This window comes from Microtus oregoni, unplaced genomic scaffold (assembly GCF_018167655.1).
Source record: "Microtus oregoni isolate MIOR12 unplaced genomic scaffold, Mior012 000006F_ref0000085, whole genome shotgun sequence".
In the NCBI taxonomy this organism is placed as follows: domain Eukaryota; kingdom Metazoa; phylum Chordata; class Mammalia; order Rodentia; family Cricetidae; genus Microtus; species Microtus oregoni.
Genome location: NW_024543065.1, coordinates 44,791,087 through 44,818,844, shown reverse-complemented (window position 1 = coordinate 44,818,844; position 27,758 = coordinate 44,791,087). Strand labels below are relative to the sequence as shown.

The 27,758-nt window shown below is 42.7% G+C and overlaps 1 protein-coding gene across 3 annotated transcripts in view; it reads right to left on the bottom strand.

Moving 5' to 3' along the window:
- Nucleotides 1-6,158: 6,158 nt before the first annotated feature.
- LOC121449102 (ubiquitin carboxyl-terminal hydrolase 29-like) overlaps nucleotides 6,159-27,758 on the bottom strand; it is a 207,715-nt gene continuing 186,115 nt past the window's right edge. For all 3 annotated transcript variants that reach the window (XM_041653316.1, XM_041653317.1, XM_041653318.1), the window contains 4 exons: nucleotides 19,620-19,693; nucleotides 15,883-15,979; nucleotides 10,254-10,450; nucleotides 6,159-9,050 (listed from right to left, as the gene is read on the bottom strand). In XM_041653316.1, coding sequence (XP_041509250.1) covers nucleotides 6,403-9,021 — 2,619 coding nt within the window. In that variant the 5' untranslated portion in view covers nucleotides 9,022-9,050; nucleotides 10,254-10,450; nucleotides 15,883-15,979; nucleotides 19,620-19,693 and the 3' untranslated portion in view covers nucleotides 6,159-6,402. The remainder of the gene's footprint in view (nucleotides 9,051-10,253; nucleotides 10,451-15,882; nucleotides 15,980-19,619; nucleotides 19,694-27,758) is intronic.

The following is a 27,758-nucleotide window of genomic DNA, read 5'->3' as shown; positions in this document are numbered from 1 at the left end:
CCTATCCTGGCACCAGCTCTGTAGACCAGGCTAGCCTCGAACTCACAGAGATATAGAGATCTTTTGCCTGCCTCTGCCTCCCGATTGCTGGGATTAAAGGCGTGAGCCACCACCGCCTGGCAGTAGCTCTATTTCCTACAACTGTGGTCCTCAGTTCATCCATCTCTTAGTTGATTTCTTTAATAATTTTCTGTAATATTAGTAGTTTTAATAAACATACACGCAATCCTTAGCGTGCAAATCAGTACCAGACTGTCTCCTACCACAGGTATGCCTTTAATCCCCGGAAAACAGGTGTGTGGAGTCTGCATTTGCGAGCTAAGAATTAGCTAGCAGTATCGTCGGTAAATACGACAGATTCACGTTTAGGGCAGTCACACAGGGTCTCTGTTTCCTCAGAGTCTCAGCTTGATGAGTTAGATGCTGGTGCTGCCCTAAGGCACCAGTTTACTCTTTCTCTTGGGCATCTCCTTTTGATGGATGTGTTGTCTGCCTTCAGATGTCTCGATTGTCCAGTGGTCTCTAGATGCCCTAGCTGGATGCTTCAGATCAGGAGCCATCTGAGACTGTTTAGTTTTCTGTAAAGACGTGACCTCACCTCAATGTTAACAGAATGGAGGGCTCATTCTTTTTATTTAGCATTTACATTAGGTTGTGACTTCTTTAGGGCAAAATGCTTTGGGGAAGCAGGAAAAAAAAAGGATTATCATTTAAAATAAAAACAAAATCTAACTGGGAGGTAGTGGGGCACACCTTTAATCCTAGTACTTGGGATGCTGAGACAGATGGATCTCTGTGAGCTCCAGGCCAGCCTGGTCTACAGATTGAGTTCCAGGACATCTAGGACTATTACAGAGAAACCCTGTCTCAAATAAACCAAAAAAAAAAAAAAAAAAAAGAAAAGAAAAAGTCTAAAGTTAACATAACTAAATGTAGTATAACATATCAGAAAGTAGGTATAGTCTCTTACCCCTTTTTAATAGTTTAGAATTTGTTAATTAAGTGTTTGATAATGTTTTATAACAACTTTACCCTGTATATAGTAATGGATTTTAATAACATGATTTATATTAAAAATTTCTTAAATTATTCAGTAGTTTAAGCAGAACCATTAAATAAGATTCAGTTATGAGAGTCCTAGGAAGGACATGTATCAAACTATTTGACCAAGTCAAGTTCTAGATAAGATATAATAGCATTTTCTGCAGATTTGAGGGCCTCACGTTATGTCTGTAGCTGTTGTGCTTTATAGTTGATTGTTAGGGAGAGGCACTTGTCCGCAGTGAGGTTTAGCACAGATCTCTGCGACACACCTGGTAGCAGAGACCGTCCCGGACACAGACAGCCAGAGCTTCAGGTATCCAGTGCATGTCCAATCATTACGCCCTAGAAGCTGGGCGTAAGCGGATGTCTTTATACTGTGATAAAAGGCTTTGATGAACATTAGACTTGTGTGGGCTGTTTCTCAATCTCTTTTGTCAGTGTCTGATCATATATCAGACCAAGGATGCATTTCATTTCAACAGTGCTCATTAATTTTTTTTTAAAAAAAGATTCCAACTTAAGGTGAAAAGATTTGAGCTTTTTAAAATTTAGTGCAAATTTAATTTTGAGTTTAAGAATCTTCTATTAGGTAAGTACCGAAGAAATAAACACAGAAAATCCTGAAAGAGAAAACAATCAAGGGTTTTTATGTAAACAAGAAAGTTCAGAAGAGGTGGATAGTGTGAACAAAAGCAAAGGTGTGAGCGGCAGGAAGGCGTAGCGGCTCCCACTCGTTTGCGGCTTCAGTTTGACTACGTAGGCAGTGTTCACACTGGAGGCAGTGTGATGTAACAGACTTCTAAGCTGTACCAAAATAGTTTTATATAAAAAACTTTAAACTAATCTATTTTTTTCTCCACTGTAATTTGGTTTCACTTCCTATGGTCTCCAAGTCAATATGAGAAGTATAGAACTCTATTTGTATTGTGGAGCCATGGATTATTTAGAAGAAATATTTTAAAAAACTTTTTAATTTTAATTTACTTTTACTTTCTAATCCACCCTAAGTCTGTTTACATTCTCATTTTAAAACCTGTTGAGTTGTACAAAAAATAAATTTAAAATTGGAGCTTTAGTAATAAAAGAGAAGATTTCTTATTTTGTTAATGCTGCTAGTGTGTTATTGAATGGATACATGATTTAAAGATGTAACCATCTAGGAAATATATCTGACTTTAATCAAACTTTGTTTTTAGTTATCTACTTTAACCTTAATATTGAAAACATATAGAAGGTCAAAGTTTCTTTTTAAATGCATCGTTTTTGTATTTACTATGACTATAAACTTAGTTTTGAGCACATTAAAACATTCAGTCATTTATAAGGTGATTGACCATTAATTTGTGTGTCTTAACTATCTTAGTTTACAACAAGTTAGTAGCTTTTATAAGATTAGGATTATACAGTTGTAGACAAACATTTCTAAATCGATTTTTGTTAACCTGAGTATACCTTCACAACCTTAGGAACTTATCATATAAAAACCATTGTAATCCAAAATATCTTGGAGATTTGTCATTGTTTCTTTAGTCTAAAAGGAATAATAATAAACAGAAGGCTTAGTGAGCCTAAGTATTAGGAGTGTTGTCTTAGTTAGTTGATGCCACCTGGTCACTTTAAGAAAGTGGTAAATTGTGTGGCCTGTGGTTTTTAACCTTAGGAAAGATGGCTCCCAGGCACGTGGACTTCTTATCCTGATGAGACATCAGCTAAGATGAAGGCAAACTATGTGGCTGGTATTAAAAATGTATCTATTTTATATGCTGAAATGTAGCAGACCTAATTTTTAAGGACCTGAATCATATATGTGTAGGTATGCATAAAGCTAAAGAAAACTAAAATTATGTTATTAATAGATTTAACTACCAGTCTTTTAGTATGAGTTTTAAGCTAAATTTTTGTTACAGATTTTACAGAATTTTACCCATATCCACTGAACTTACAAATCTTGAGATAAAGACTATCTCCTCAATGTGCTAATTTATACATGAGGTCAGTTAATATTGAGTCATAATATCTTTTCAGGATAACAATCTGGGCTGAGATATGCAAACTGGGGACCCAACGCTATCCATTATGACTATAAGACTTTGATTTTTCTTAATCCATTCAAAAAAACTGTCACCAACATTTAAATATAGCAAAGTCACTTAAACAGTTAATGGCTAAGAAATGTCTAATTAAAGCTTATGTATTATAGCAAGCTGAGACTTTTCAGCTCTACCACCTGGGATGGGTGCTCTCTGAAGAGCCTGTGGAATTCGTATATAGAATACATGTTCCTTTTCTTTTTAAAGAATTATCTACAGAAGCATTAGAAGCAGGTTCTATTATATTTTAAAATCCTAAATCGAAAGAATTTTTAGATGTAATTTTAGGTAAATACCCACAATGCATCTTTAAAATTCTTAAGAGGGAAAACTGTGGATAATTATCTATAGAATCTAAGTAACACGCTGCTGTACCCTGTCAATTCTTATTAGTGAGAAACAAACAATTGACCCGCATTTTATCAAGAGGCACAGTAATTTCTATAGACTCTTTAGCAGTAAGGGATGATTTTTGAGAGACCACTTTAACAACTGCATTATTTAATAAATTAATAGTCTGTTCTTTTTAGATATTACATTGTTCTAGAATCTGAGAGCTTTCAGAAGGAAAGACAGACAAGGAGCCTGGAGAGATGGCTCAGCACTTAAGAGTCCTGAGTTCCACTCCCAGCAGCCACATTGGTGGCTCACAACCATTTGTAATGAGATCTGGCGCCCTCTTCTGGCCTGCAGGGATACATGCAGGCAGAGCACTGCATACATAATACATAGGCACAAATCTCCAGTAGTGAAATTCCAGGGCTTGAATGTATGTACAAAACTTTTTCCTCTCTATACTAAGTTGTACAAGTCTGCAGTTCAGGGGAAGTCTCTAATCCTAACCTTGGTTGTTTTTTGTTTGTTTGTTTGTTTGTTTGTTTGGCTACTGTAGTTCTGCTTCTAGCCAAATCTTGTTAACTGAAGTGTGTGAACCCAGGACATGGTTTCTGTGCTGACAAGCTCATCCTGAGAAAGGCTTTGGATTACAATGGGATCCTGAACACCCAGTGTAGTCCCCAGCCAGCTAGTAAAGACTTTTATTGGCTAAAACCAGTGTCTGAGCAGTCATCTCTGGTGAGTGTCCCACAACTGAATCTTACATTTACCATTTGGCTAGGTTGGTTAGTTAGTAAGCTCTACAACCCACCACTGCCTGCTCCCTAGTGCTGGTGTCATAGGCATATGTGGCCATGACCAGCTTGTTGTATGAGTGCTGGGGATTTGAACTCGGGTCCTCATGCTTGCAAACCAAGTGCCCTTTTTTTTTTTGGTTTTTTTAAGACAGGGTTTCTCTGTATAGCTTTGGTGCCTGTCCTGGAACTACCTCTTATAGACCAGGCTAGCCTTGAACTCAGAGATCCTCCTGCCTCTGCCTCCTGAGTACTGGTAATAAAGGTGTGTGCCACCACCGCCTGACTTGCTCTGGCCTTCTGAATTATCTCTGTAGACCCTTGAAAGTGACTCTATACTTTTTTTTTTTCATATTTTAAAGAGTTAGATGTGGCGTGTCTCAGATAAGGCTACACACTTCATAGCCAGAAACCCCAACTAGTTTTTCCTTCCCCTTGCTGCCCAGAAATCAGAGGTGACCAGCTGGGAGCATCAACTATGGGCTATGCATTAAGTGGGCCTATTGCTTCATGGTACAGGGTCTCTTTCTTCCCTTGGAAACTAAGGGGGACCTTGCTTTGTCTTAGGATCTGAAAGCTCTCTCGTCAGAACACCACCGTACTGTTTGTGTTGATCGACGGGGCTCTCGCCTGAGGGACAGTCTGTCTCTTGAATCACATTTTCTCACACCATCACATCAATCGGGATTTAACATCTCTCTCTTTGGGGGCAGGGACAGATTTCAAGATAGGATTTCTCTGTATATCCTTGGCAGTCCAGGAAATCACTATCTAGAACCGGCTGGCCTCAAACTCAGTGATCCACTTGCCTCTGCATCCCAAGGGCTGGGATTAAAGGTGTGCATCACCACAGCAGGGCCAATCTGGATTTAAATCTAACAAGTATATTTATATTACACCACCACAGCATGGCCAATCTGAATTTAAGTCTAACAAGTATATTTATATATATTTTTTCAGAGAGCTTTAAAATTTACTATGCTAGATATTGTGGTGCAGACTTAGCAGCACTCAGGAGGCAGGGCAGGGAAAATCTGTGAGAATGGGGGTAGCCTGATCTACATAGAGAGTTCCAAGCCACCCAGAGCGACATAGTGACATTAAAAACCTTAATCGCTCATTTATTTATGCGTTGATATGCACATGCATCTATTATCTCCTCTAGAGATCAAAGCACAACTTGCAGAAATAGAGTCACCAGGCTTGGTGGCTGAGTTTTTACCCACTGAGCCCTTAGAGGGCTTAGAATTTGCAAATTTACCATACTATCTATTATTTGCTTGTAACCCAGATGTTATGCCCTGCAATTCTGAAGGAAGCATAAACAACTTGGTTGACAGCCAGAGAATTTCTTCAGCAATGAGTCAAACACATACAGAAGGCAGTGGTTTTAATAAATTGACAAAAGAACAGTACCTATGAATCTAGGAAAAACAGACAATGATGAAAATCCTCTCGATGACATAATCAATTCATATTTACACTAACAAAAGAGAAATTCCACACACTGTTTCTCAGACTTTTAAGTCCATCAGTACTGTTTCTGAACCGCTATGATGCTGGACCCGAACATTTGGACCGATAACCAGCTCCTCACTGTGTTGGTTCAGAATGGTATTTTAAAAGTCATCCTCCTGATACCGGAGACGGTTCAGTGGAAAAGAGTACAGTCTGCTCTTCCAGAGGATCTAGGTTCAATTCTCGCCACCCACATGCCAGCTCACAACTGCCTTTACCTCCAGCTTCAGAGAGTCCAACACCTTCACACAGATGACATACGTGCAGGCAAACACGAGTGCACATTAAATAAACATAAATAACTTTTTTAAAAAAATCATTTCTGGCTGGTGGTGATACACACGTTGATACCAGCACTAGGGAGGCAGTGGCAGGTGGAGTTTGAGGATAGCCTGGTCTACAGAGTGAGTTCCAGGACAGCCAGGGATGCACAGAGAAACTCTGTCTTGAAAAGCCAACAAAAGAAAAAAAAAAACACCATTATGGCCTTCTTAGAGAGAATGGTGCATCGCCTGCATCAGAGCTGTCTGGGTTTCTCTCTTAATAAGTTTATTTGTTTGTTTGCTGTGTTCTGTTTGCTGAGTTTTAATCTTGAGCTGTGTGATTCTTCTGGATAGAATTTAGGATTCTTCTAGAAGGTATGTAAAGCCATTAAGCAAGGTGGAAAAAAGTTCTGTATTCTTTTCATCTTGAGATGTGTTCAGTAACTTGCACTCTGACGCCTTTTTCAACAGCCAATCAAAAATCTCATTTCGCATGTAAAAGAAAATGTATCCGGTGTGAAGCCGATTCTCCTGAATCAAGGCCTCTGGGATCTCGAACACTTGGACATCACTGTACAGGAGCCACGCCTGCCTTTGAAAGTCATACACATCGCTTACATAATGGCCTGAATCTTGGGAGCTCCCAAAATGGCTGACGACACCGACGAGCCTGTAGTTCTGGGGATCGGCTCCCAGTGCTGCGTTTTTTGAGTCAGTTTCAGTGTTCCTGGCTCCGGCGTCTTCCTCGGTACTGCGAACACTTTGAGGTGATGCCCAAGGCAGCAGTTCCGCGTGGATTCTACTCCCGTGCATCTGGAGGAGCTGTTCGGCAATTTCTTGAGATCCATCCAGGATGTTTTGTTCTTTAAGATCACATAAATAATTGGCCATCTCAGTTGCGGTGTAATGATCTGACTTTCCATATACATTGATTTTCTCATACTTCTTAAATTCTGAACTCTTGGAGACCTGTTGAAGACCTATCTCTGCAAGACCTGGTATGTGGATGCTGAGAGGGTCGCACATCACTGAGTCCGGTGCTGACAATGTCTTCTCGCTAAACATCCTGTTTTCTCTCTTTACTGCCTTTGGCTCCACTTTAGGACCATTTTCAAGGCCTCTCTGCCACTGCTCCTCACTGAGCTCCTCGTACATCCTGTGCAAGGTTTGGACTTCAGCGTCCTCAGTGGATCCAACCTGTAGAACTGTGAAATCAATGAAGTCTGAAGCCACCCTCTTAGCTGGTATCGACTGGCTGAGGATGTCAGGCATCATCTCTTCAGAGACATTTGGGACACCAAAGGCCTCGTGAGGGGACTGACTGGTCAAGGGATATGGTGGCTTCGTGTTTTCATTGCAATGGGAAGAGACATCCAGATACTTTGAAATCTCAACTGGCTGCTGGCTCTTCACTAACAACCTGTTAGCAGTAAAGTGGTAGCGTTTCAGATGAAGGATAAGGACCCTTGGGAGTCTCCTCAAAGTGTATCTGAGCACAGAATTCTTGTTCTTGCATTTCTCACAATTGCGCTCAATTTTTTCCGGTGTAAAGAAAAGATCAAGTGACTTCTGAATCGACAGAGGGTGTTCTTTTGTCCCTTGGTGCAGATCAACGGAGAGGTAATTACTCACTTCAGTGTTGAAGGTCGCCTCACCACAGGCTTCACAAACAATAGAGCTATCCAGCTCTATTTCAAAATTGGCACTGACAGGACAAACAAACATTTTGGTGGAGGCAGTCCCACCATATGCTGATGGAAAAAAATCGTCAACTTCGTTTTCCCTCTCAGTAATGCACATGGCGTTTAGTTTCTCCACGTTCAGTTTCAACTGGTCTAAGCACTGACTTAAAAATTCATGGGCATCATTCTGTTCATCGCCCAAGAATGTGTCTGCAACAGTGGAAATGGATTTCTTCACATTTATGAGTAATTGTCCCTTGATCTCTACATCTCTGATGTCTTTCAAGACAAGAAGTTGGCTTAAGGGCTTGATGAGATCATCACAGGAAACTTTCTCCCACGGGATACCTTGTGTGAGCAAGTCCTTTGCGAAGGTTGGGATCCCAAAGACAGATTGTAAGATGGAATTCATGTAGCAGGTGTTTCCTAAGTTGGGGAAGCCTTCACGTGTCAGCTGCTTTGCGCACGTATCGAGAGGAGACTGGATATCGTTATGTATTGGGATCTCCTGGCTAAACTTGGATCCGCTTGCAAAAACAGTGTCGTCTAGGTCAAGCTTCCCGCAGGAGTTGGTACTGAATAACGGCTCAAGTTTCCAGTTGTTATGCATTTCCTGATCTCTTATAGGCATCAGCTTCTCTCCTTTGTTTCTTTTGTTCCTGGAGTTGTAGCTCTTGGATTTCTTTCTTGATTCGGTATTACTTTCTTTGAGAAAGACCTCATTCAATTCTACAGTGGATGTTGAGATCGTCTTACGCTTCTTGTTCTGTTTCTCGGTTCTCTCTTCTTCAACATAACCGCTGGCGGAGTTTGCCATTGAAAGCGACATATTCATGGGGAACAGCGTCTCACTTTCTTGTGTGATATTCAAAGATCCACAAAATGTATCCTGGTGCTTCCGGCAAAATAGATCGCCGCTTTCAAGAACATCCGGATTCCTCTCTGGTTCCTCGAGTTGTTGGGATTCAGAAGGATGAACAGAATCCAGGACAGCCTTCAACTGTTCAACATCGAAGGCAGATAGCTTGTCGATGAGTAAGGACGTGTCATCTTTCAGAGTTAAATGCAGACGATGCAGTCCAGCCTCACAATAACTAACCACTACACCTGCAACATTACCACCCAGCGGGAAAACCCTTCTCCTTCCTTCCAACTTAAAGGAGACCACCAGACTAGCCTTCTGCTTCCTCTCCACTGTTTCGATGACTGCCTCTTTCCACTGAGAACCCCGGGTGTGCTTGCTCCGGTTCTTGCTTCGGATTTGGACGAAACCGTGTATCTTTAGAAGAGCCATTCTTTCTTCACAAAGAAAACACGTCTAATCTAAAAATAAACATACAAGAGCACGATGCACACTGAGATTATAGACTCAAAATGTATTCATCATAATTTCTTTTGTAAAACCAACTGACCAGAATTGGCTTTTAGTCTGTTCTTTCTGCCTCAAGTATAACACTACAGAAAAACTTATATTTTTGGTTTAGTATTTACAACATTTATTGATTGATTACAATTAAGAAAATTGGAGTTACTTGTATCCTTTAAATGAAAAGACTATAATTGTGTATGTCCATGTGTGTGCATTTGTGCAAATGTGAGTGCAATGCCCTCAGAGTCCAGACTCCCTAGAACTGGCCTGCCAGGCAGCTTTCAACTGCCCTGTATGTGGACTAGAAACTGAACTTAGGTCTGTATTCGGAGACTCCTCATTTGTTACCCAGATCCGAATAATCACACAGAAACTATATGAATTATAGCACTGTTTGGCTGATGACTCAGGCGTATTTCTACCTATCTCTTACATCTTAAATTAACCCATTTCTATTAATCTGTGTACTTCCACGAAGCTGTGGCCTACTGGTAAGATTCTGGCATCTGTCTCCTTTGGCAGCTACATGGTGTCTCTCTGACTCCACCTACTCTCTCTGTATCTCTTTTTGGATTTCCCACCTTGCTTTATTCTGCCCTACCATAAGCCGAAGCAGTTTCTTTATTAACCCATGGTAATAAAACATATTCACAGCATATAAAGGGGAATCCCACATCATGCTTAACACTGAGCTATAGATGCTGTGCCCATTCTCTGGAAGACAGAGTTAGTTTGCTCATTTTTCTGTCCCAGTGTTTAATTGTCAGGGGTGATTCTATTTGTCAACTTTCCACCACCAACCATCACCTGGAAACTGAGTCTCAATGAGTTTTTGTCTAGATCAGGTTGGCCTAGGGGATTGTCTAGGTTGCCTTAATAAGAATGGAAAGACTCAGGTTGAAAGGGAGTGACATTGTGTCCTGCTTTAGGGCACAAAGGACAGAAGAGTAGAGACAGAGTGTTGTGCGCCGAGCATGTATGCATGTGTTATTCTTAACTATCTCATGTTCCTGCAGATGTGACTTCCCCAAAGGGATGACTATAACGTGTGACTGGGAACTGAAATAACTGTTCCCCCCCCCACCGCCACGTTTCTCTAAAAGTTTTGTTTTCCACAGTGTTTTATTGTCTATAGAAAAAATAAAAGCTGTAAGTACCTTAAGTAAAATGTGGTAGGAGTACTTCTCTCACAGGTTCCACTGTCCTCTGTCCTGATGCTGCTGCTGATACAACTGCAGTTCTGGTCAAATTCTACTCTCTCATGCAAATGCAAAATGTAGAAAGATTGAGGCTGTGAGTGGTCACCTCTGGTGCTGGCCTTTTGATTGCAGATTCAGGATTCAGATACACAGTCCTGCAGTGGTCATATGATACACATCAATGAGTACATATGTGAATATATGAGGGGCTGAAGGCATAGGTCAGAGGTTAAAGCACTCAGCATTGACAAGAGCTAGATTCAATCTCTAGGATCACACACAGACAATTGTGGTCTATGCGACTATAAATGGTGATAATTCCAGCACTGGAAGGGCTAAGCAATGGACAGGTGTGATACAAGAGTGGATTTGAAGGGGAACACAGTCTCATGAGAAAGGAAGGAAAGGGAAAGGAAAGGGAAGGGAAGGGAAGGAAAGGAAAGAACAAAGAAAGAAAGGGAAAGAAAAAGGAGAGGAAAAAAGAGCAACACAAATCCTAAACCAAAGAAAAGAGATGGAAGGGAAGAAAGCAGTGTGAGGCCACCAAGGCTACATTAGACCAGTGTCAAAACTAACAAAATAGACTCATATCTATCACCATGTACAAAACTCGGGTCCAGATGGATCAAAGACCTCAACATAAAGCAAGCTGCACTGAACCTTTCAGAAGAGAGAGTGGGAAGAACACTTAAATGCATTGGCACAGGGAACCACGTCTTAAATATAACCTCAGCAGCTCAGAAACTGAAAGAAACAATTAATAAACGGGACCTCCTGAAATTAAAAAGCTTCTGTAAAGCAAAGGATATGGTCAACAAAACAAAACGACAGCCTACAGAATGGGAAAAGATCTTCACTAACCCCACATCAGACAGAGGTCTCATCTCCAAAATATACAAAGAACTCAAGAAACTGGACACCAAAAGAACACATAATCCAATATAAAAAAAATGGGGTACAGACCTAAACAGAGAACTCTCAACAGAGGAATCTAAAATGGCTGAAAGACACTTAAGGAAATGATCAACATCCTTAGTCATCAGAGAAATGCAAATCAAAACAACTCTGAGATTTCATCTTACACCTGTAAGAATGGCCAAGATCAAAAACACTGATGACAACTTATGCTGGAGAGGTTATGGGGAAAAGGGAACACTTCTGCATTGCTGGTGGGAATGGAAGCTGGTACAATCACTTTGGATGTCAGTGTGGTGATTTCTCAGAAAATTAGGAAATAACCTTCCTCAAGACCCAGTAATACTACTTTTGGGTATATATTCAAAGGATGCTCAATCGTGCCACAAGGGACATGTGCTCAACTATGTTCATAGCAGCTTTGTTTGCCATAGCCAGAACCTAGAAACAACCTAAATGCCCCTCGACTGAAGAATGGATAAGAAAAATGTGGTACATTTACACTATGGAGTACCACACAGCAGAAAAAAATAACGTATCTTGAATTTTGCAGGAAAATGGATGGAGCTAGAAAATATTATTTTGAGTGATGTAACCCAGACCCAGAAAGACAATTATCACATGTACTCACTCATAGGTGGTTTTTAAACATAAAGCAAATAAAACCAGCCTACAAACCACAATCCCAGAGAACTTAGACAACAATGAAGACACTAAGACAGACTCACATAGATCTAATCTACATAGGAAGTAAAAAGTAGAAAAAGACAAGATCTCCTGAGTAAATTGGGAGCATGGGGACCTTGGGGGAGGGTTGAAGGGGGGAGGGTTGAAGGGGGGAGGGGAGAGGCAGGGAGGAGAGCAGAGAAAAATGTAGAGCTCAATAAATATCATGAAAAAAAAACACACCTCAACCTCAAAGACAGATACTCCCTCAGAGTAAAGGGTTGGGAAAAGGTTTTCCAATCAAATGGACTAAGAAACAAGCGGGTGTAGCTATCCTAATATTTAACAAAATTGATTACAAGCTAAAATCAATCAGAAGAGATGGAGAAGGACACTTTATACTCATACCAGGAACAATTCATCAAGATGAAGTCTCAGTTCTGAATATCTATGCCCCTAATGCAAGAGCACCTACATATGTAAAAGAAACATTACTAAAACTTAAATCGCACATCAAACCCCACACAATAATAGTAGGAGACTTCAACACTCCACTCTCACCAAAGGACAGGTAAGCCAGACAGAAACTTAACAGAGAAATAAGAGAACTAAAAATGTAATAAATCAAATGGACTTAACAGACATCTATAGAACACTCCACCCAAACACAAAAGAATATACCTTCTTCTCAGCACCTCATGGAACCTTCTCTAAAATTGATCACATACTCAGCAACAAAGCAAACCTCCACAGATGCAAAAAAACTGGAGTAACCCCCTGTGTCTTATCAGATCACCAGCAATTAAAGTTAGAATTCAACAACACTACTCTCAGAAAGCCTACAAAGTCATGGAAATTAAACAGTCAACTACTGAACCACCCCTGAGTCAAGAAAGAAATTAAAGTCTTCCTTGAATTCACTGAAAATGAAGGCACAACGTATCCAAACCTAAGCGACACAATGAAAGCAGTGCTGAGGAAAGTTCACAGCACTAAGTGCCCACATAAAGAAAACAGAAAAAGCTCACATTAGTGACTTAAGAGCACACCTGAATATTCTAGAACAAAAAGAAGCAAACTCACCCAGGAGGAGTAGAAGACTGGAAATAATCAAATTGGGGGCTGAAATCAACAAAATAAAAACAAAGAAAACGATACAAAGAATCAATGAAACAAAGAGCTGGTTCCTTAAGAAAATCAACAAGATTGACAAACCCTTGTCCAAACTAATCAAAAGGGGGAGAGGAGAGAGAATATCCAAATTAACAAAATCAGAAATAAAAAGGGAACATAACAACAGACACTGAGGAAATTCAGAGAATCATTAGGTCTTACTACAAAAACTTATACTCCACAAAATTGGAAAATGTAAGAGAAATGGACAATTTTTTAGATATATACCATATACCAAAATTAAATCAAGACCAGGTTAGCCATTTAACTGGACCTATAAGCTGTGAGGAAATGGAAGCTGACATCAAAAACCTCCCCTACCCCACCCCCAAAAAAACTCATGGCCGGATGGTTTTAGTGCAGAATTCTGCTAGAACTTCCAAGAAGAGTTAACACCTATACACGTAATAGAAGCAGAAGGGGGCATTGGCAAACTCTTTTTATGTGGCTACAGTTACCCTGATACCAAAACCACACAAAGACTCAACCAAGAAAGAGAATTATAGGCCAATCTCACTCATGAACATGAATGCAAAAAACCTCAATAAAATACTGGCAAACCAAATCCAAGAAGACGTCAAAAAAAAAAAATCCATCATGATCAAGTAAGCTTCATCCCAAAGATGCAGGGCTGGTTCAACATACAAAAATCTATCAATGCAATCCATCATATAAAGAAACTGAAAGAAAAAGACATCATCATTTCATTAGATGCTGAAAAAGCATTTGAAAAAAGCCAACACCCCTTCATATAAGGTATTGGAGAGATTGGGGATACAAGGGTCATACCTAGATATAATAAAAAGCAATATACAGCAAGCTGACAGCTAACATCAAATTAAATGGAGAGAAACTCAAAATGATTCCACTAAAATCAGGAACAAGACAAGGCTGTCCACTCTCTCCTTATCTCTTCAATATAGTGCTTGAAGTTCTAGCAATAGCAGTAAGACAACATAAGGAGATCAAGGGGATTCAAATAGGAAAGGAATAAGTCAAACTTTTGTCATTTGAAGATGATATGATAGTGTACATAAGTGACCCCAAAAACTCTACCAGAGACCTCCTACAGCTGATAAATACCTTCAGTGATGTGGCAGGATACAAGATCAACTAAAAAAGAAATCAGTAGCCCTCCTATATACAAAGTATAAAGAAACAGAGAGGGAAATCAGAGAAACATAACCTTTCACAACAGCCACAAATAACACTATTTATATATAAAATATCTTAGGGTAACACTAACCAAGGAAGTGAAAGACCTATTTGTCAAGAACTTTTAGTCTTTGAAGAAAGAAACTGAAGAAGATACCAGAAAATAGAAAGATCTCCCACGCTCTTGGATAGGAAGGATCAACGTAGTAAAATGGCAATCCTACCAAAAGCAATCTATAGATTCAATGTAATCTCTATCAAAATCCAAACACAGTTCTTCACAGACAGGCCTTGAAAGAACAATAATCAACTTCTTATGGAAAACAAAAAATCCAGGATAGCCCAAACAATCCTGTACAATAAAGGAACTTCTGGGGGCATTACCATCCCTGACATCTAGCTCTATTACAGAGCTATATTAATGAAAACAGCTTGGTATTGGCATAAAAACAGATACATTGACCAGTGGAATTGAATTAAAGACCCAGATATTAATCAACACATTTATCAACATCTGATTTTTGACAAAGAAGCTAAAATTATGCAATGAAAAAAAGAAAGCATCTTCAACAAATGGTGCTGGCATAACTGGATGTCAACCTGTAGAATAATGAATAAAGCTACAGAGAAACCCTGTCTCAAAAAAAAAAGAAAGAAAGAAAGAAAGAAAGAGGGAACAAACAACAACAAAACCCCACATAATAACTATTAAAAAGAAAACTAAAAAACAGAGCTACACTGTGATCCAGCTATGGCTCTGAATGTCTATCCGGAGGAATCAATATCAGGGTACAACATGAGGCCTGAACACCTAGGAGGTTTTACGGAAAACAATTCAGCTGCAGGTGAATGAATAAGTAAAACAGGTGTGGAGATGAACACATATAAAAATACAATGGAGCTTGATTCAGCCAAAAAGAGGAACAATATTATATTATTTGCAGGAAAATTTGGAATGGAAATTGTTTTAAGCAAAAATAAGCCAGATTCCATAATAATTCCATATTTCATTTTCTCTTGCACCTGCGGAACCTAGATTTTTTTTTAAGGGCCTTGAAGTAGAGGAGCGACTTTCAAGAGAGAGGTCGAGGACAGAGGATATAGATGAATAGTGGGGTTGCTTTTCTTAAAGCGCACACACATGCAGCGGGGAGGGAAAATGGCAGGGAGAACAGGGGAGGAATTGGAGGGAAGGGAAACTGGGGTGGATTTGACCGAAATGTGTAAAAGATGGGTAGGGCACAAATGACCTGATTATATTCTATGCCTCCCTGAAATGTCATACTGAAGTCCATTGCTTTCTACAAATACGTGCTGATTTAAAACACTATTTTCTTTTTCTGAGAAAGGGTTTCATATAACCCAGGATAGCATCAGATTCACAATGTAGCTAAGGAGGACCGCAAACTCCTGATCCACCACATTTGGGGTTCTGGAATTACAGGAGTGTCCCATCATGCTCAGCTTGTACCAGACTGAGGCCCAAGCCAAGGACTTCGAGCATTCTGGGTCCGAACTCTCCCAAGGGAATTTTGCAGCCTCCCCTCAATTGTCTTCCCTGGTCGTTTGTTTGACCATTTCTTTCAAGGCGTCCCAAAGAACCTGCTCCCATTGGGCCTTCTGATATCCAGTATACACCTTTAGTAACACAACTCAAAAGAAATAATGCTTTACTTACCCCGACCTACTCAGGAATGTCACAGCCGTAGAGGGCTCAGGATCCTGCCGCAGGCCGACCACCAGGCGAAAATCCTGGGCGGGTATAGAGAAAGGGCCTGAGAGAACAGATAGATATCATTAGGAAAGGGAAATAAACAGATAGATATCAATGAAAGGGGGTGGAACGAGAGAACTGAGGTGGAGAGGGTTAGGGGAGAATATGGGAAGAGGTAGCTGGCCTAGAACTCACTGTGAGGTTCAGGCTGACTTTGAACTGGAAGCGCTACTCCCGTCCGGTCCTCCTGAGCACTGAGATCAGAAGGACAAGCCAGAGGAGAAAATGCTTAATGGAGTTGTTTTTTCCGTAATGGAAAGAAATAGTTTCAATTTTAGTTTAGACAAATAGAGGAATTAAAATGGGTATTTCTGGCTGGGAGGTGGTGGCGCACGCCTTTAATCCCAGTACTCAGGAGGCAGAGGCAGGCGGATCTCTGTGAGTTTAAGGCCAGCCTGGTCTAAAAGAACTAGTTCCAGGACAGGCTCCAAAGACACAAAGAAAGTCTACCTCAACAAACAAACAAACAAACAAAGGTATTTCTCTAAGGGCTTATTAACCAGAGTGACTGATATAAAACTGAGGCCAAGGGTATTGTGATAAATGTTTTCTTATCTTTTTAAAAAAATTTTTGTTTACATAGTAAGTTCTAGGACAGCCAGAGCTATATAGTGATGTGTAAGACCCTGACTCAAAACAAAACAAAACAAAAACAAAAACAAAAAGAAAGAAAAAAGGAAACTGTTCTCAGATTACTCATTTTACAAATTATTTCTTTTGTGAGGTGGTGGTGGCACAAGCTTTTAATCCCAGCACTTGAGAGGCAGAGGCTGGTGGATCTCTGTGAGTTCAAGGCCAGCCTGATTGAGACTGAGTGCCAAGGCAGGCAGGGTTACACAGCGAAACCCTATCTTAAAAAAACCAAAATAATTAAATTTTAAAAAATTTAAAAATTATTTCTTTGGGGCTGAAGAGATAGCTCAGTGGTTAAGAGCACTGACTGCTCTTCCAGAGGACCTGGGTTCAATTCCCAGCACCCACATGGCTGCTCACAACTGTCTGCAACTCCAGTTCCAGGGGATCTAATGCCTTCATACAAATGCACATAAAATACTAAAAAAAAAAAAAGTTTTTTAATTATTTCTTTCATTTCATGAGATTTGTTTTGTTTTGTTTTTCAAGACAGGGTTTCTCGGTGTAGCCCTGGCTGTCCTGGAACTAGCTCTGGCTATTTTATGAGATTATGATTATGTCACCCCAGCCTTTCCCCCTCCAAAACCTCCTTGGCTCTCTTTCATGGCTTCTTTTTCATTAGTTGTCATTACATACACACAGATGTGTGTACGGATGCATGCACATACATGGATATCACTGAGCACGTAAGCACACCACGCTCAATCTGTATGTTTCCAGGGCTCACCATTGGTGCTGGATAACCCTGGGGAAGACTCTCTCTCCCCCTCTCAGCCTTCCCTAGCTGTCCGTAGTTCTCTGCGCAGGGCTGCGGACTCCTGGACTCACGCCTGTGCACTCTGACACGTCTATTGGTGTCGCCCTTGTTCAGCTCACCTTTGGGCGGTCACATTGGTGAGACTTTATGCGTGTACCATCTGATGTTAGTCGACACCATCACAGCAAATCTCTGATTTTCGGCTCTTTCGATCTTTTGGCCCCTCCTTTCAAAATATCCCCTGAGCCTTAACGTCGCCTACGTGTTTCAGGTTGCTCTACTAGCTGTGGTGCTTTGAATGGCACGTTTCCCACTAGTCTCACGAATCTGAATACCCGGTCTCTAGTTGGTAGCCCTGTCTGGGGAGGCTTGGGAGATGGAGCCTTGCTGGAGGAAGTGTGCCACGGGGGGGGGGGGGGGGGTGGACTTGGAGGATGTAAAAGCCATGTGCTGTTTCCACTGTACTCTTTTTGAAGATGTAGGTACCCAACCTGCAAGTTGTCATCTGACCTCCACGTGTACACAGTTAGAGGAATACACACCCAGACACACAAATGCAATAAGAAAAGCAGGGACCTAATGTTTACTCTCACTGGTAAGCATGTGTAACGGGGCTGGAGAGAGGGCTCCGTGATTAGGAGTACTCGCTGCTCTTCCAGAAGATCCGAGTTTAGTTCCCAGCACCCACATCAGGCGTAACACCACAACCACCACAGCCTGGGGTCTGATGGCCTTCTCATGTGCCCACAGGCGTGCAGCATGAACTGACACAAACAAGTGAATGAAAATATATCTTAGGGGCCTAAAGAGATGGCTCAGTGGTTAAGAGCACTGACTGCTCTTCCAAAGGTCCTGAGTTCAATTCCCAGCAACCACATGGCCGCTCACAACCACCTGTAATGAGGTCTGGTGCCCTCTTCTGGCCTCACACAGACAGAACACTTTATGCATAATAAATAAATAAATCTTAAAATATATGCTGTGTGTTAGATGTGATCCTTTGCGATCCACGTGTGGCAGCATGGTTGGTTTGTCTACACCAGATCCACCACCAACACAGGATGGTCGCCCTGCTGAACACCGCATACAGCAGGGTCACATGAGACCATAACGGAGCTGGGAGCCTTCAGTGAAGCACCCTTACCCAGCATTTGCCTATCTAAATGGAATGCAGCTTAGGCACGCACAGGGTCCTGGGCTACATTCCAGCACTGCAGAAACAACCACAGGGCGTGGTGCTGCACACCTTAATCCCTGCACTGAGGCTGAGGCAGGTGGATCTCTGTGAATTCAGGGCCAGCCTGGCTTACTTGGTAGTCCAGGTCAGCTAAGGCTGTTTCAACCTGCACCAACAGCAATGGGTGATATTTGGTAAAAGATCACCTGAAGATCTCTAAGAAAGCGTGTATTTTAAGTGTTTTCGCAACAGAGATAAATACATGTACTACTATGTAAACCAGGCTGGCCTCAGACAGCTTAGTGTGGCAACTCTAACATGTATCAAAACACTATAAATGCAAGCATTGAATCTTCTGAGAGTTCTTTATTTCATATGCATGAACATTCTGCCTGTACCATATCAGGAGGGCACTGGAACTCGTGGGCTGGAATTGCGGTTGCTTATGAGCTGCAGTGAGGGTGGTGGGTCCTCTCCAAGGGCAGCCACTGCTTTAACCTCTGAGCCGTCTCCCCTGCCTCTGAGACTCACTTTTTCTTTTCCTTTCTTTCCTTTATTTTTTTCCCTTGAGACAACAGGGTTTCTCTGTGAAACAGTCCTGGCTGTCCTGGAACTCACTTTGTAGACCAGGCTGGCCTTGAACTCACAGAGATTCACCTGTCTCTGCTCCCCACACCCCGCATCCCGCCACCCTCTGAGTGCTGGGATTAAAGGTGTGCGCCACCACTGTCCTGCTAGATACTTGTCAATGGTTAACTGAAAACCAGCAGAAACGGCAGAGCTGGGAGATGTAACCGAGTTAGTAGAATGTCTGTCTAATATGCACGAAGCCCTGTGCCCACCACACAGCACTATCTGGGCACAGCAGTTCATGCTATTATTTCAACACTTGGTGGGTGAAGAGCGGAGAATTAGGACTTCAAGATTACCTTAGCCTAAGACATGGTAAATTCAGGGCCAGCCTGGGCTACATAAGACCTTGTTCAACAAAGCAAAACGAGTCAGAAAAGAGAAACACGTACCCAGAGACACATACAGGCGGGCACACGCCGCGAGCTGCACCGGGGTACTTACTCTGCTTTTTTAAAGTTTGGTGTCTACCACCATCTAGTGGCTGCACGTAGCAACTGTTTACAGATTCACAGGCTCTGTAAAGACAATAAAAAGATGGGGTTTGTGCCTTTGGGAAAACACAGCTACAGCATTTACAGACATTCGTGACTTAGAAAACTTGTGTGTCCACGTGGACTTAGTTCCGCCGCTATTTTGATGGCTTTATTACTTCACCATGGGGAATGCCCACATGTAGACACAACACAGAATTGTAAAAGTCCAAGTTAAAACTGAATACATTTGGGTTGTTCAAGTATGCTGCATCCATATCCACATGCACACACATGTACACACATACGTACACATGCACACACACACACACACATATCCACCTGTCTGCCTCCCCAGGGCTGGGATTAAAGGCACGTGTCACCACCACTTGGCCATAAACTACATTTTTCACTTCTGCATTTTTTTCAAGGTCTTTCTCACTTAAAATGAAACATATCATGACAGGTTCATCTAATTAAGTCAATTACTTCAGAAATCCCTTTTGGGTTTTTTTTTGTTTTTTTTTTTTGTTTGTTTGTTTGTTTGCTTGTTTGTTATGTTTTACAAGACAGGCTTTCTCTATGTCCTGGCTGTCTTGGAACTTGCTTTGTAGAACAGGCTGGCCTAGAACTCACAGAGATCCGCCTGCCTCTGCCTCCTGCATGCTGGGATTAAAGGCGTGAGCCATCACCTCCCAGCCCCTTTTATGTTTTTAAAGATGTATTTATTTTTACTTTATGTGTCTGGGTGTTGTACCTGCACGTCTGTGCGTCACACTGCAGGGCCCTCAGAGCCTAGAAGAGGACACTGGGGGCATAGGACCCCATGGAACTGTGTGGGTGCTGGAAACTAAACCTGGATCCTCTGCAAGGGCAATAAATACCCTTCTTTTCTTTTTTCTTCTTAGCAAGGTCTCTCTCTCTCTCTCTCTCTCTCTCTCTCTCTCTCTCTCTGGAGTGCTACTTATCTTGGAACCCCTGTGTAGACCAGGCTGACCTGTGTAGACCAGGCTGACCTGTGTAGACCAGGCTGACTGACCTGTGTAGACCAGGCTGACCTGTGTAGACCAGGCTGACTGACCTGTGTAGACCAGGCTGACTGACCTGTGTAGACCAGGCTGACTGACCTGTGTAGACCAGGCTGACCTGTGTAGACCAGGCTGACCTGTGTAGACCAGGCTTTTGCCTCAGGCGTGCTGGAATAAAAGCTACGTTCTACCACACCCAGCCAGTAAAGCACTGAGTTGTCTCTCCTAGAGGGAGGGCGGGCTGGGGTGGAGAAAAACACCTAAACATCCACCTAGAGCAGTTTTTTGTTTGTTTGTTTGTTTGTTTGTTTATGTTTTTTGAGACAGGCTTTTCCTTTGTACAAGTCCTGGCTGTCCTGGAACTCCCTCCATAGACCAGGATGGCCTCAAACTCACAGACATCCTCCTGCCTCTGCCTCCCAAGTGCTGGGATTAAAGGTGTGCGGCACCACTGTCCGCAGCCCACGGTTTCAACTCAACAGAACTGTTATATTACAGAGGAAGGGAGTCCCTTCTATCCCACTACCACTAAACTGCTAAACTCCCAGCTTGTGCCAGCCTCAAGGCCGGATAGGGCAGTCGAGTTTTCTTCCTGGTTACTGCTTTACATCCTGCAGTAACCGAAACGTTCTTCCCTCTAAACCGCTCCCCTTTTCCTTTCTTAAAAACAAACAGCAACAACAACAACAAAAACCCAAGAATCTATCTCATTTTATTGTATTGTATGAGTGAGTGTTTGCCTGAATATGTGTGCCTGGTACTCTAGGACACTGGGGAGGTCTTAGTGTGCAGCTTTGAAACTCACTACTACATAGATCAGGCTGGCCTCAGTTCGCAGAGATCCACCTGCCTCTGACTCCTAAATGAAGAAACTCACTTCTGCAGGTTATTCTTGGATCTCCTTTCCCAGTTTCCTCGGGTGTGAGTGGCCAACATTAACAAACGACATTTCTTCTCAAACCCTCATCTAGCACATCGCTCTGTAGAACCAGGAAAGAAGTGTTTTTAGCAATGATGGTTTAGCTACTGGGGAACTGAGGAGCTGGGCCAGGCCAGCGGGTGTTAGGGGAAATGGCTCAGGCTGCGTTTGGGGTCAGGGAAAGTAAGGTCTCTCAAAGATGGGCAGGCTGTGGTGGCTTAACCCCGACACTTGGGAGGTAGAGATAGATGGATCCCTTTGAGTTCAAGGCCAGCCTGACCTACAGAGCAAGTTCCTGAGCAGCTAAGGCTACACAGAGAAAACACTTCTCAACAAAACAAAATAAGACATAGTTTATGTCTCCACCTGGGAAGGGAGTTTAGCAAGAGGGTGTAGGTGTGGCCACTAAACCCAGGGACACTTGTTTGAGTGTTTTAAGACAGGGTCTCACATCATCTGGGCTGGCTCCAAACTCACTGTAGCTGAGGATGACCTTGAATTTCTTCCTATTTTCTCTCTCTCCCTTCTTTCCTTCCTTTCTTCTTTTCTTTCCTTCCTTTCTTTTTCTTCCTCCCTTCTTTCCTCTCTCTCTCTCTCTCTCTCTCTCTCTCTTTCTCTCTGGACAAGGTCTCTTTACATAGTCCTGGCTGCCTTGGAAATACCTATGTAGACCAGGCTTGCCTTGAATTTTCAGTGATCATCCTTACTCTGCCTTCTGAGTGCTGGGACTACTGGTGTGGGCCACGACAGAAAAACGTTGAATTTCTTTTTCTTTCTTTCTTTTTTGTTTTGTTTTGTATGTTTTTTTGTTTTTTTGAGACAGAATTTCTCTGTGTAACAGTCCAGACTGTCCTGAAACTCGCTTTGTAGATCATACTGGCCTTGAACTCACTGAGATCCACCAGCCTCTGCCTCTGCCTCCCAAGGGCTGGGATTAAAGGTCTGCGCCACCACCACCTGGCACGTTGAATTTCTTGTCTTCATCTCTCAAATGCGGGAATAACAGATGTCTCAAGTACTGGGATTACAGATGTGTGCGCACCAGGGTAGGATTAGGCCCTGTTTGGAATGTGCTTCCGGGGACAAAATCCAGGGCTTTGAGCATTCCAGGCGGGAGATCTATTAATTAAGCCACATTCCCGGCTCTTTCTTGAGGTTTTGAGAGAAGTAGCATAGGGTGCCCTAGAGCTCACTACATAGACCCCTCCTCAGTGCTGGGGTTGCAAGTGTAAATTTTGCGTTCATGGAATTTTTGGAAGGTTCTATGGCCTAAGGACGTTCACGAGCAATTGCGGCCAGACGCCACAAGGTGGCGCCCGTAGGACATTGACTGAAACACTTCGAGCAAGGCTAGGGAACCGGGCCCTAATGGCTGCTGTTCAACCCATTTACTAACCCACAAGACGAGGTAGTTGAATTTCAGATTGCACTCGCTGATCACGTGTCACGAGGCCAGCGCAGCAGCAGGCCTGGAGAGCAAGGGCGTTGGGATTTGAGTTCACACCCTGACTTCATCTCCCACTGGCCTGCCTGTTGTTGGATTTTTGGCCTCCTAACATGTCCATTCGGCACAGTGTAACAATTCTACTTAATAATGTTATTCGGGAATTTCTAGGAGAGATTTCATGTGTTCTCACCAAGGAGAAATGATGGCTTTGTCGGTAGCTTAACTGACACATACATCAGAGCATCCATGCTGTGAACTGTAAATATCTATAATTTTTGATTTTAATCTAATTGTTTATAATGTATTCATTTTATGTACATTGGTGTTTTTTTCCGGATGCATGTCTGTATGAGGGCATTAGATTCCCTGGAATTATAGTTCGACTTCAAAAAGAAAGCTGGGCAAGGTACCCCTGTCATCCGTGGTTAAGAGGTGAAGGCAGGAGGAGGAGGAATTTAAGGCTGTCCTTGGCTACTTATGGAGTTCAACACCAGCGCGATAGCTAGGTGGCAGGAAATCGGAGGAGGCAACTCTCTTTGAGTTCAAGGTCAGTCTGCTTTACAAACAGGGTTCCAGGCTAGCCAGTGCTACCCGGTGAGATCTTGTCTCCAAACAAAACAAAACTCCAAACAAACAAACAAAAATAATTCAAGCTATATGAGATCCTACCTCAAAAGACTAAACTAAAGCTCATGGTTACAGCACTTCCTTCTAGAGCTAGGCAGAGGTCCTATGTTCAATTCCCAGTCCTCAGAAACCAAACTTAAACATCAAATAATAATAATAATTAAAAATATAAGTGGATTCATTGTGTCTCTTCAATGCAGGCAATCACACCAAGTACCGTGGCTTTGGAACTTCCTCTCCTAAGACTTTATGTTCTGGTGGTGAACGGATATCAGGACAAAGAGCTGAGGTTTGTAGTGTGTTCTGCTGAACACTATGATGGTGGTCTGAGCCCTGAACACCATGAAGTTCCCCTGGTGCCATCCTGCAGGTGTTTTGCAGTGAGAGAGGTCAATGTGAGACCACACTAGGGGGGGGAGGGCAATTTAGATTTAGGATTTGTGTTAAGTGATTTGGGGGAGGTTTTTAGTTTTGTTTTGGTTTTTTATTTTCTGGTTTGTTTTCCCTGTGTTTCCTAAACATGGTTTCTCTGTGTAGCCCTGGTTGTCCTGGAACTCTCTTTGTAGACCAGGCTGGCTTTGAACTCACAGAGATTCTCCTGCCTTTGCCTCCCTTGTTTCTGTTTGCTTGTTTGTTTCGTTTTGTTTTTTTGAGCCAGGCTTCATTTTGTATTGAATGTTGTAAGCAAGCATGGACTATGTAAAACTGTGTCTTAAAAAAAACAAAACAAACAAACAAACAAACAAAACAGGGGCTGGAGAGATGGCTTCAGCAGTTAAGAGCACCAGCTTCTTTTACAGAGGACCTGGTTAGATTACCAGCACCCACATGGCAGCTCACAGCTGTCTGTAACTCCAAGATCTGACACCCTCAAACGGACATGCATGCAGGCAAAACACCAATGCAAAAAGGAAAAGCAAAACTAAACAGAACAAAAAATCCCAAACAGCTGGGCATGGTGGTGCACACTGCACTCTGGAGGCAGAGGAAAGCAAATCTCAGAGTTCGAGGCTAGCCTGGTCTCCTAGGTGATACCCAGCCTCAAAACAAGGACAACAGCAACAAAAACAACACCCCGAACTCCCACACCTAATTAATAATGACGATGATCTACAATAAAAAGAACACAAAATTGCAACACAAAGGCTTCATGTGTTCGTTAAAACTGCACCAAAGAAACCGGCGCGCTACACTAGCAATCAAACACTTATTTTGTGTTAGACATCGATAAACACTTCCCAAGAATTAAATTGCCAAGCATGGCGGCACACACCTGCAACCCTCAGCCCTGGGAGGCTGAGGTAAGCGGATTTTAAGCGTTCAAAGCCAGTCGGCATCACATAGTTCCAGGCCAATCTTGGCTCCATCTCACCCTCCCGACACTGCCCCCACCCCCAAGCAATAAAGTCTGCAGATTATAAAATTCAATGTTGTCAGCTCTCGAAATTTGGATGAAAACGAAGGCCACAATCAAGGGGAAATTTGCAGAGCAGATGGCTCTTCAGACAGATGTGATTTTAAACAGGCATTGCAGAAGACCGTCCACATTGTTGTGCGTCTAAGCGAGACCTTTTCCGTCCTTAATTGCAGACGGAGGTATATAATTCTCGGAACGAAGCCTGGCCTTTTGAGCTCAGTGGAAAATTCCATTGCTGATTTGAGAGCTGAGCTTTCTCCTCTGGCTGCGGGGTGGGGGGTGGTAGTGGCGGTAAACACCCTGTGGCTGCCTTCTCTCCCCAAGCCCACTCTCTATTTTGCACAGCGTAATTCACTAACAACAGCCCTATTTTTTCTCCACTCCCGCGGCCTCTTTTCTAGTCCACTTCATTGCCATATTTGCTCCCAGGTGGGCATAGTACCTTTTTTTTTTGTTTGCTTGTTTGTTTTTTGTTTTGTTTTGTTTTCAAGACAGGGTTTCTCTGTAGCTTTGGAGCCTGTCCTGGAACTTGCTCTGTAGACCAGGCTGGCTTCAAACTCAGTTGTTCTGCCTGCCTCTGCCTCCTGAGTGCTGGAATTAAAGGCGTGCGCCACCACCGCCCGGCTAGCATAGTACCATCTTTAAAACTGTTTTAGAATTCATATTTTGTCTTAGCACACGTTTTAAGCTTATGTGCTGTGACCACCAGAGGACAGTTTGCAGGACTCAGCTCAATCCTGCCACCATGTGGATCCCTGGGATGGAACTCTGCTTGGCAGGCTTTTAATTATTATTATTTTTTTTCCCCCTTGGGTAGCCCTGGTTGTCCTGGAACTCCTAGACCGGGTGGGTCTCACTGAAACTCACAGAGATGTGTCTGCCTGTGGAATTGAAGGCTGTGGTGGTAGGTGCTATTACTCACTGTGTTTGTCCTCCTCCTGGACCTTCTTAATCTCTTCTTCCTGTACCCCGAGCTGTTCAGTCTTAGCCCACGTCAGCACGACCCACAAAGTTGCTCAGGATGAGCACCTGGGTGAGACCCCTCTTTATTCCCACCCCTCTGAGAGGCATCTTTACCCCCTAGGCCATCTCACCAACCCTATAATGGAAAGCTTGTGTCTTTTGTTCACTATCTCAACGCCCCTCCCTCCCCCCCATCATGGCCACCCAGGCCTTTGGTAACCACCCTTCGCCTGCTCCTATGATTCCAGGTTTTTAGATGCCGCCAGCAAGTGAGATCATGTCATTTAGCCCTCTGCATCTGGCTAATTTCACCTAGCTGCATGACGACCTTCAGATTCACCCATGCTGTCAAAAAAAAATGAAAGGATTTGGAAAAGTTATGTCTTTGGAAACATTACTCAGCACTTAAATTGTTCCAGACTGGGGCCCTTAGAAATGCAAGTGTGTCCCAAGTGCTTGGGGGGTGGAGACAGGAAGTTTGGGAAATTAAATTTATCTGCAAGGTCAGCCCGGGCTACCTGAGATCCCGCCTCAAAAACAAAAATAAATTTAAAAAGCAGGCCCAGTGAAATGGGTCAATAAATTAAGGCACTTGCATCAAGCCCGACGACTTGATCACTGCAGGATCCCAGTTTGATCCCCAGGATCCACACCATGGAGGATAGCATAGAACTGATTCCTACAAGTTAACCTCTGACCCCCATACATGGGCTGGCGCCTTTATGCATCCACTCCCCCCATACACATATTTCCAAAACCATGGTTTATAAAAAGCCACACTCAGAGCTCAGATCTTGATTTTGAAGTCTTGTTCTATGCACAAGGGACCCGGGACTCTGTGGATGATTAGCTGGTTGCAGGGCAGGGCAGGGGAAACAGGAGACTAGAATGTCTCGTTGTGTCTGGAAAGCATGGGAGGATTGTTTTGTTTTGTTTTGTTTTAATGTCAAAAAGTTTGAAAAGATCCAGAATCAAAACTGGAGCAGTCCTGGAGAAGATAAATTCTGAAAGTAGCAAATTATAAACAAGCCCTTAATTAAGTTAAAATCCACAAAATCAGCATGGAATCAATTAAGGTGGGATAAAGGAAAGGGCCGGCTGAGAGAAGAATTCTAGCAGAGGGACAGCTGGAGGCGTGGGATGAGAAAGCGATCACTTGGCGGCTCTCGGGGAGCAACGATCACGAGAAAGAATCGTGGATGGTACCGAGCCTGTGTGGTGCCATGAGATGCCCGGTGGGCAGAGGCACTGTCAGCCAAGTTTCAGTTCCTCCTCCAGGGCCGGCACAGTGGAGGGAAGAGAATTGACTCCCACGAGTGGTCCTCTCGTCTCCACGTGTGGCCTATGGCATGTGCCTGTCCGCTCACATACACAAACAAATGTAAGATTTTAAAATAATAAAACATTTTTAAAGGTCATTTATTTATTTGTATTTAATGTGCGTTGGTGTTTTGCCTGTGTGTATGTCTGTGTGAGGGTGTCGGATCTTGGAGTTACAGACAGTTGTGGGCTGGGTGCCATGTTGGTGCTGGGAATTGAACTCAGTGCTCTTAACCGCTGAGTCATCTCTCCAGCCCCCAATAAAACAGTTTTTTGAGAATTGCATGTATACATGCAATTTATTTTGTTCATTTTCGCTCCTATCCCCTGCCCAGATCCACCATCTACCCTACCCTTCCTAATTTTAAATCCTCTGTGGGGGTATGTAT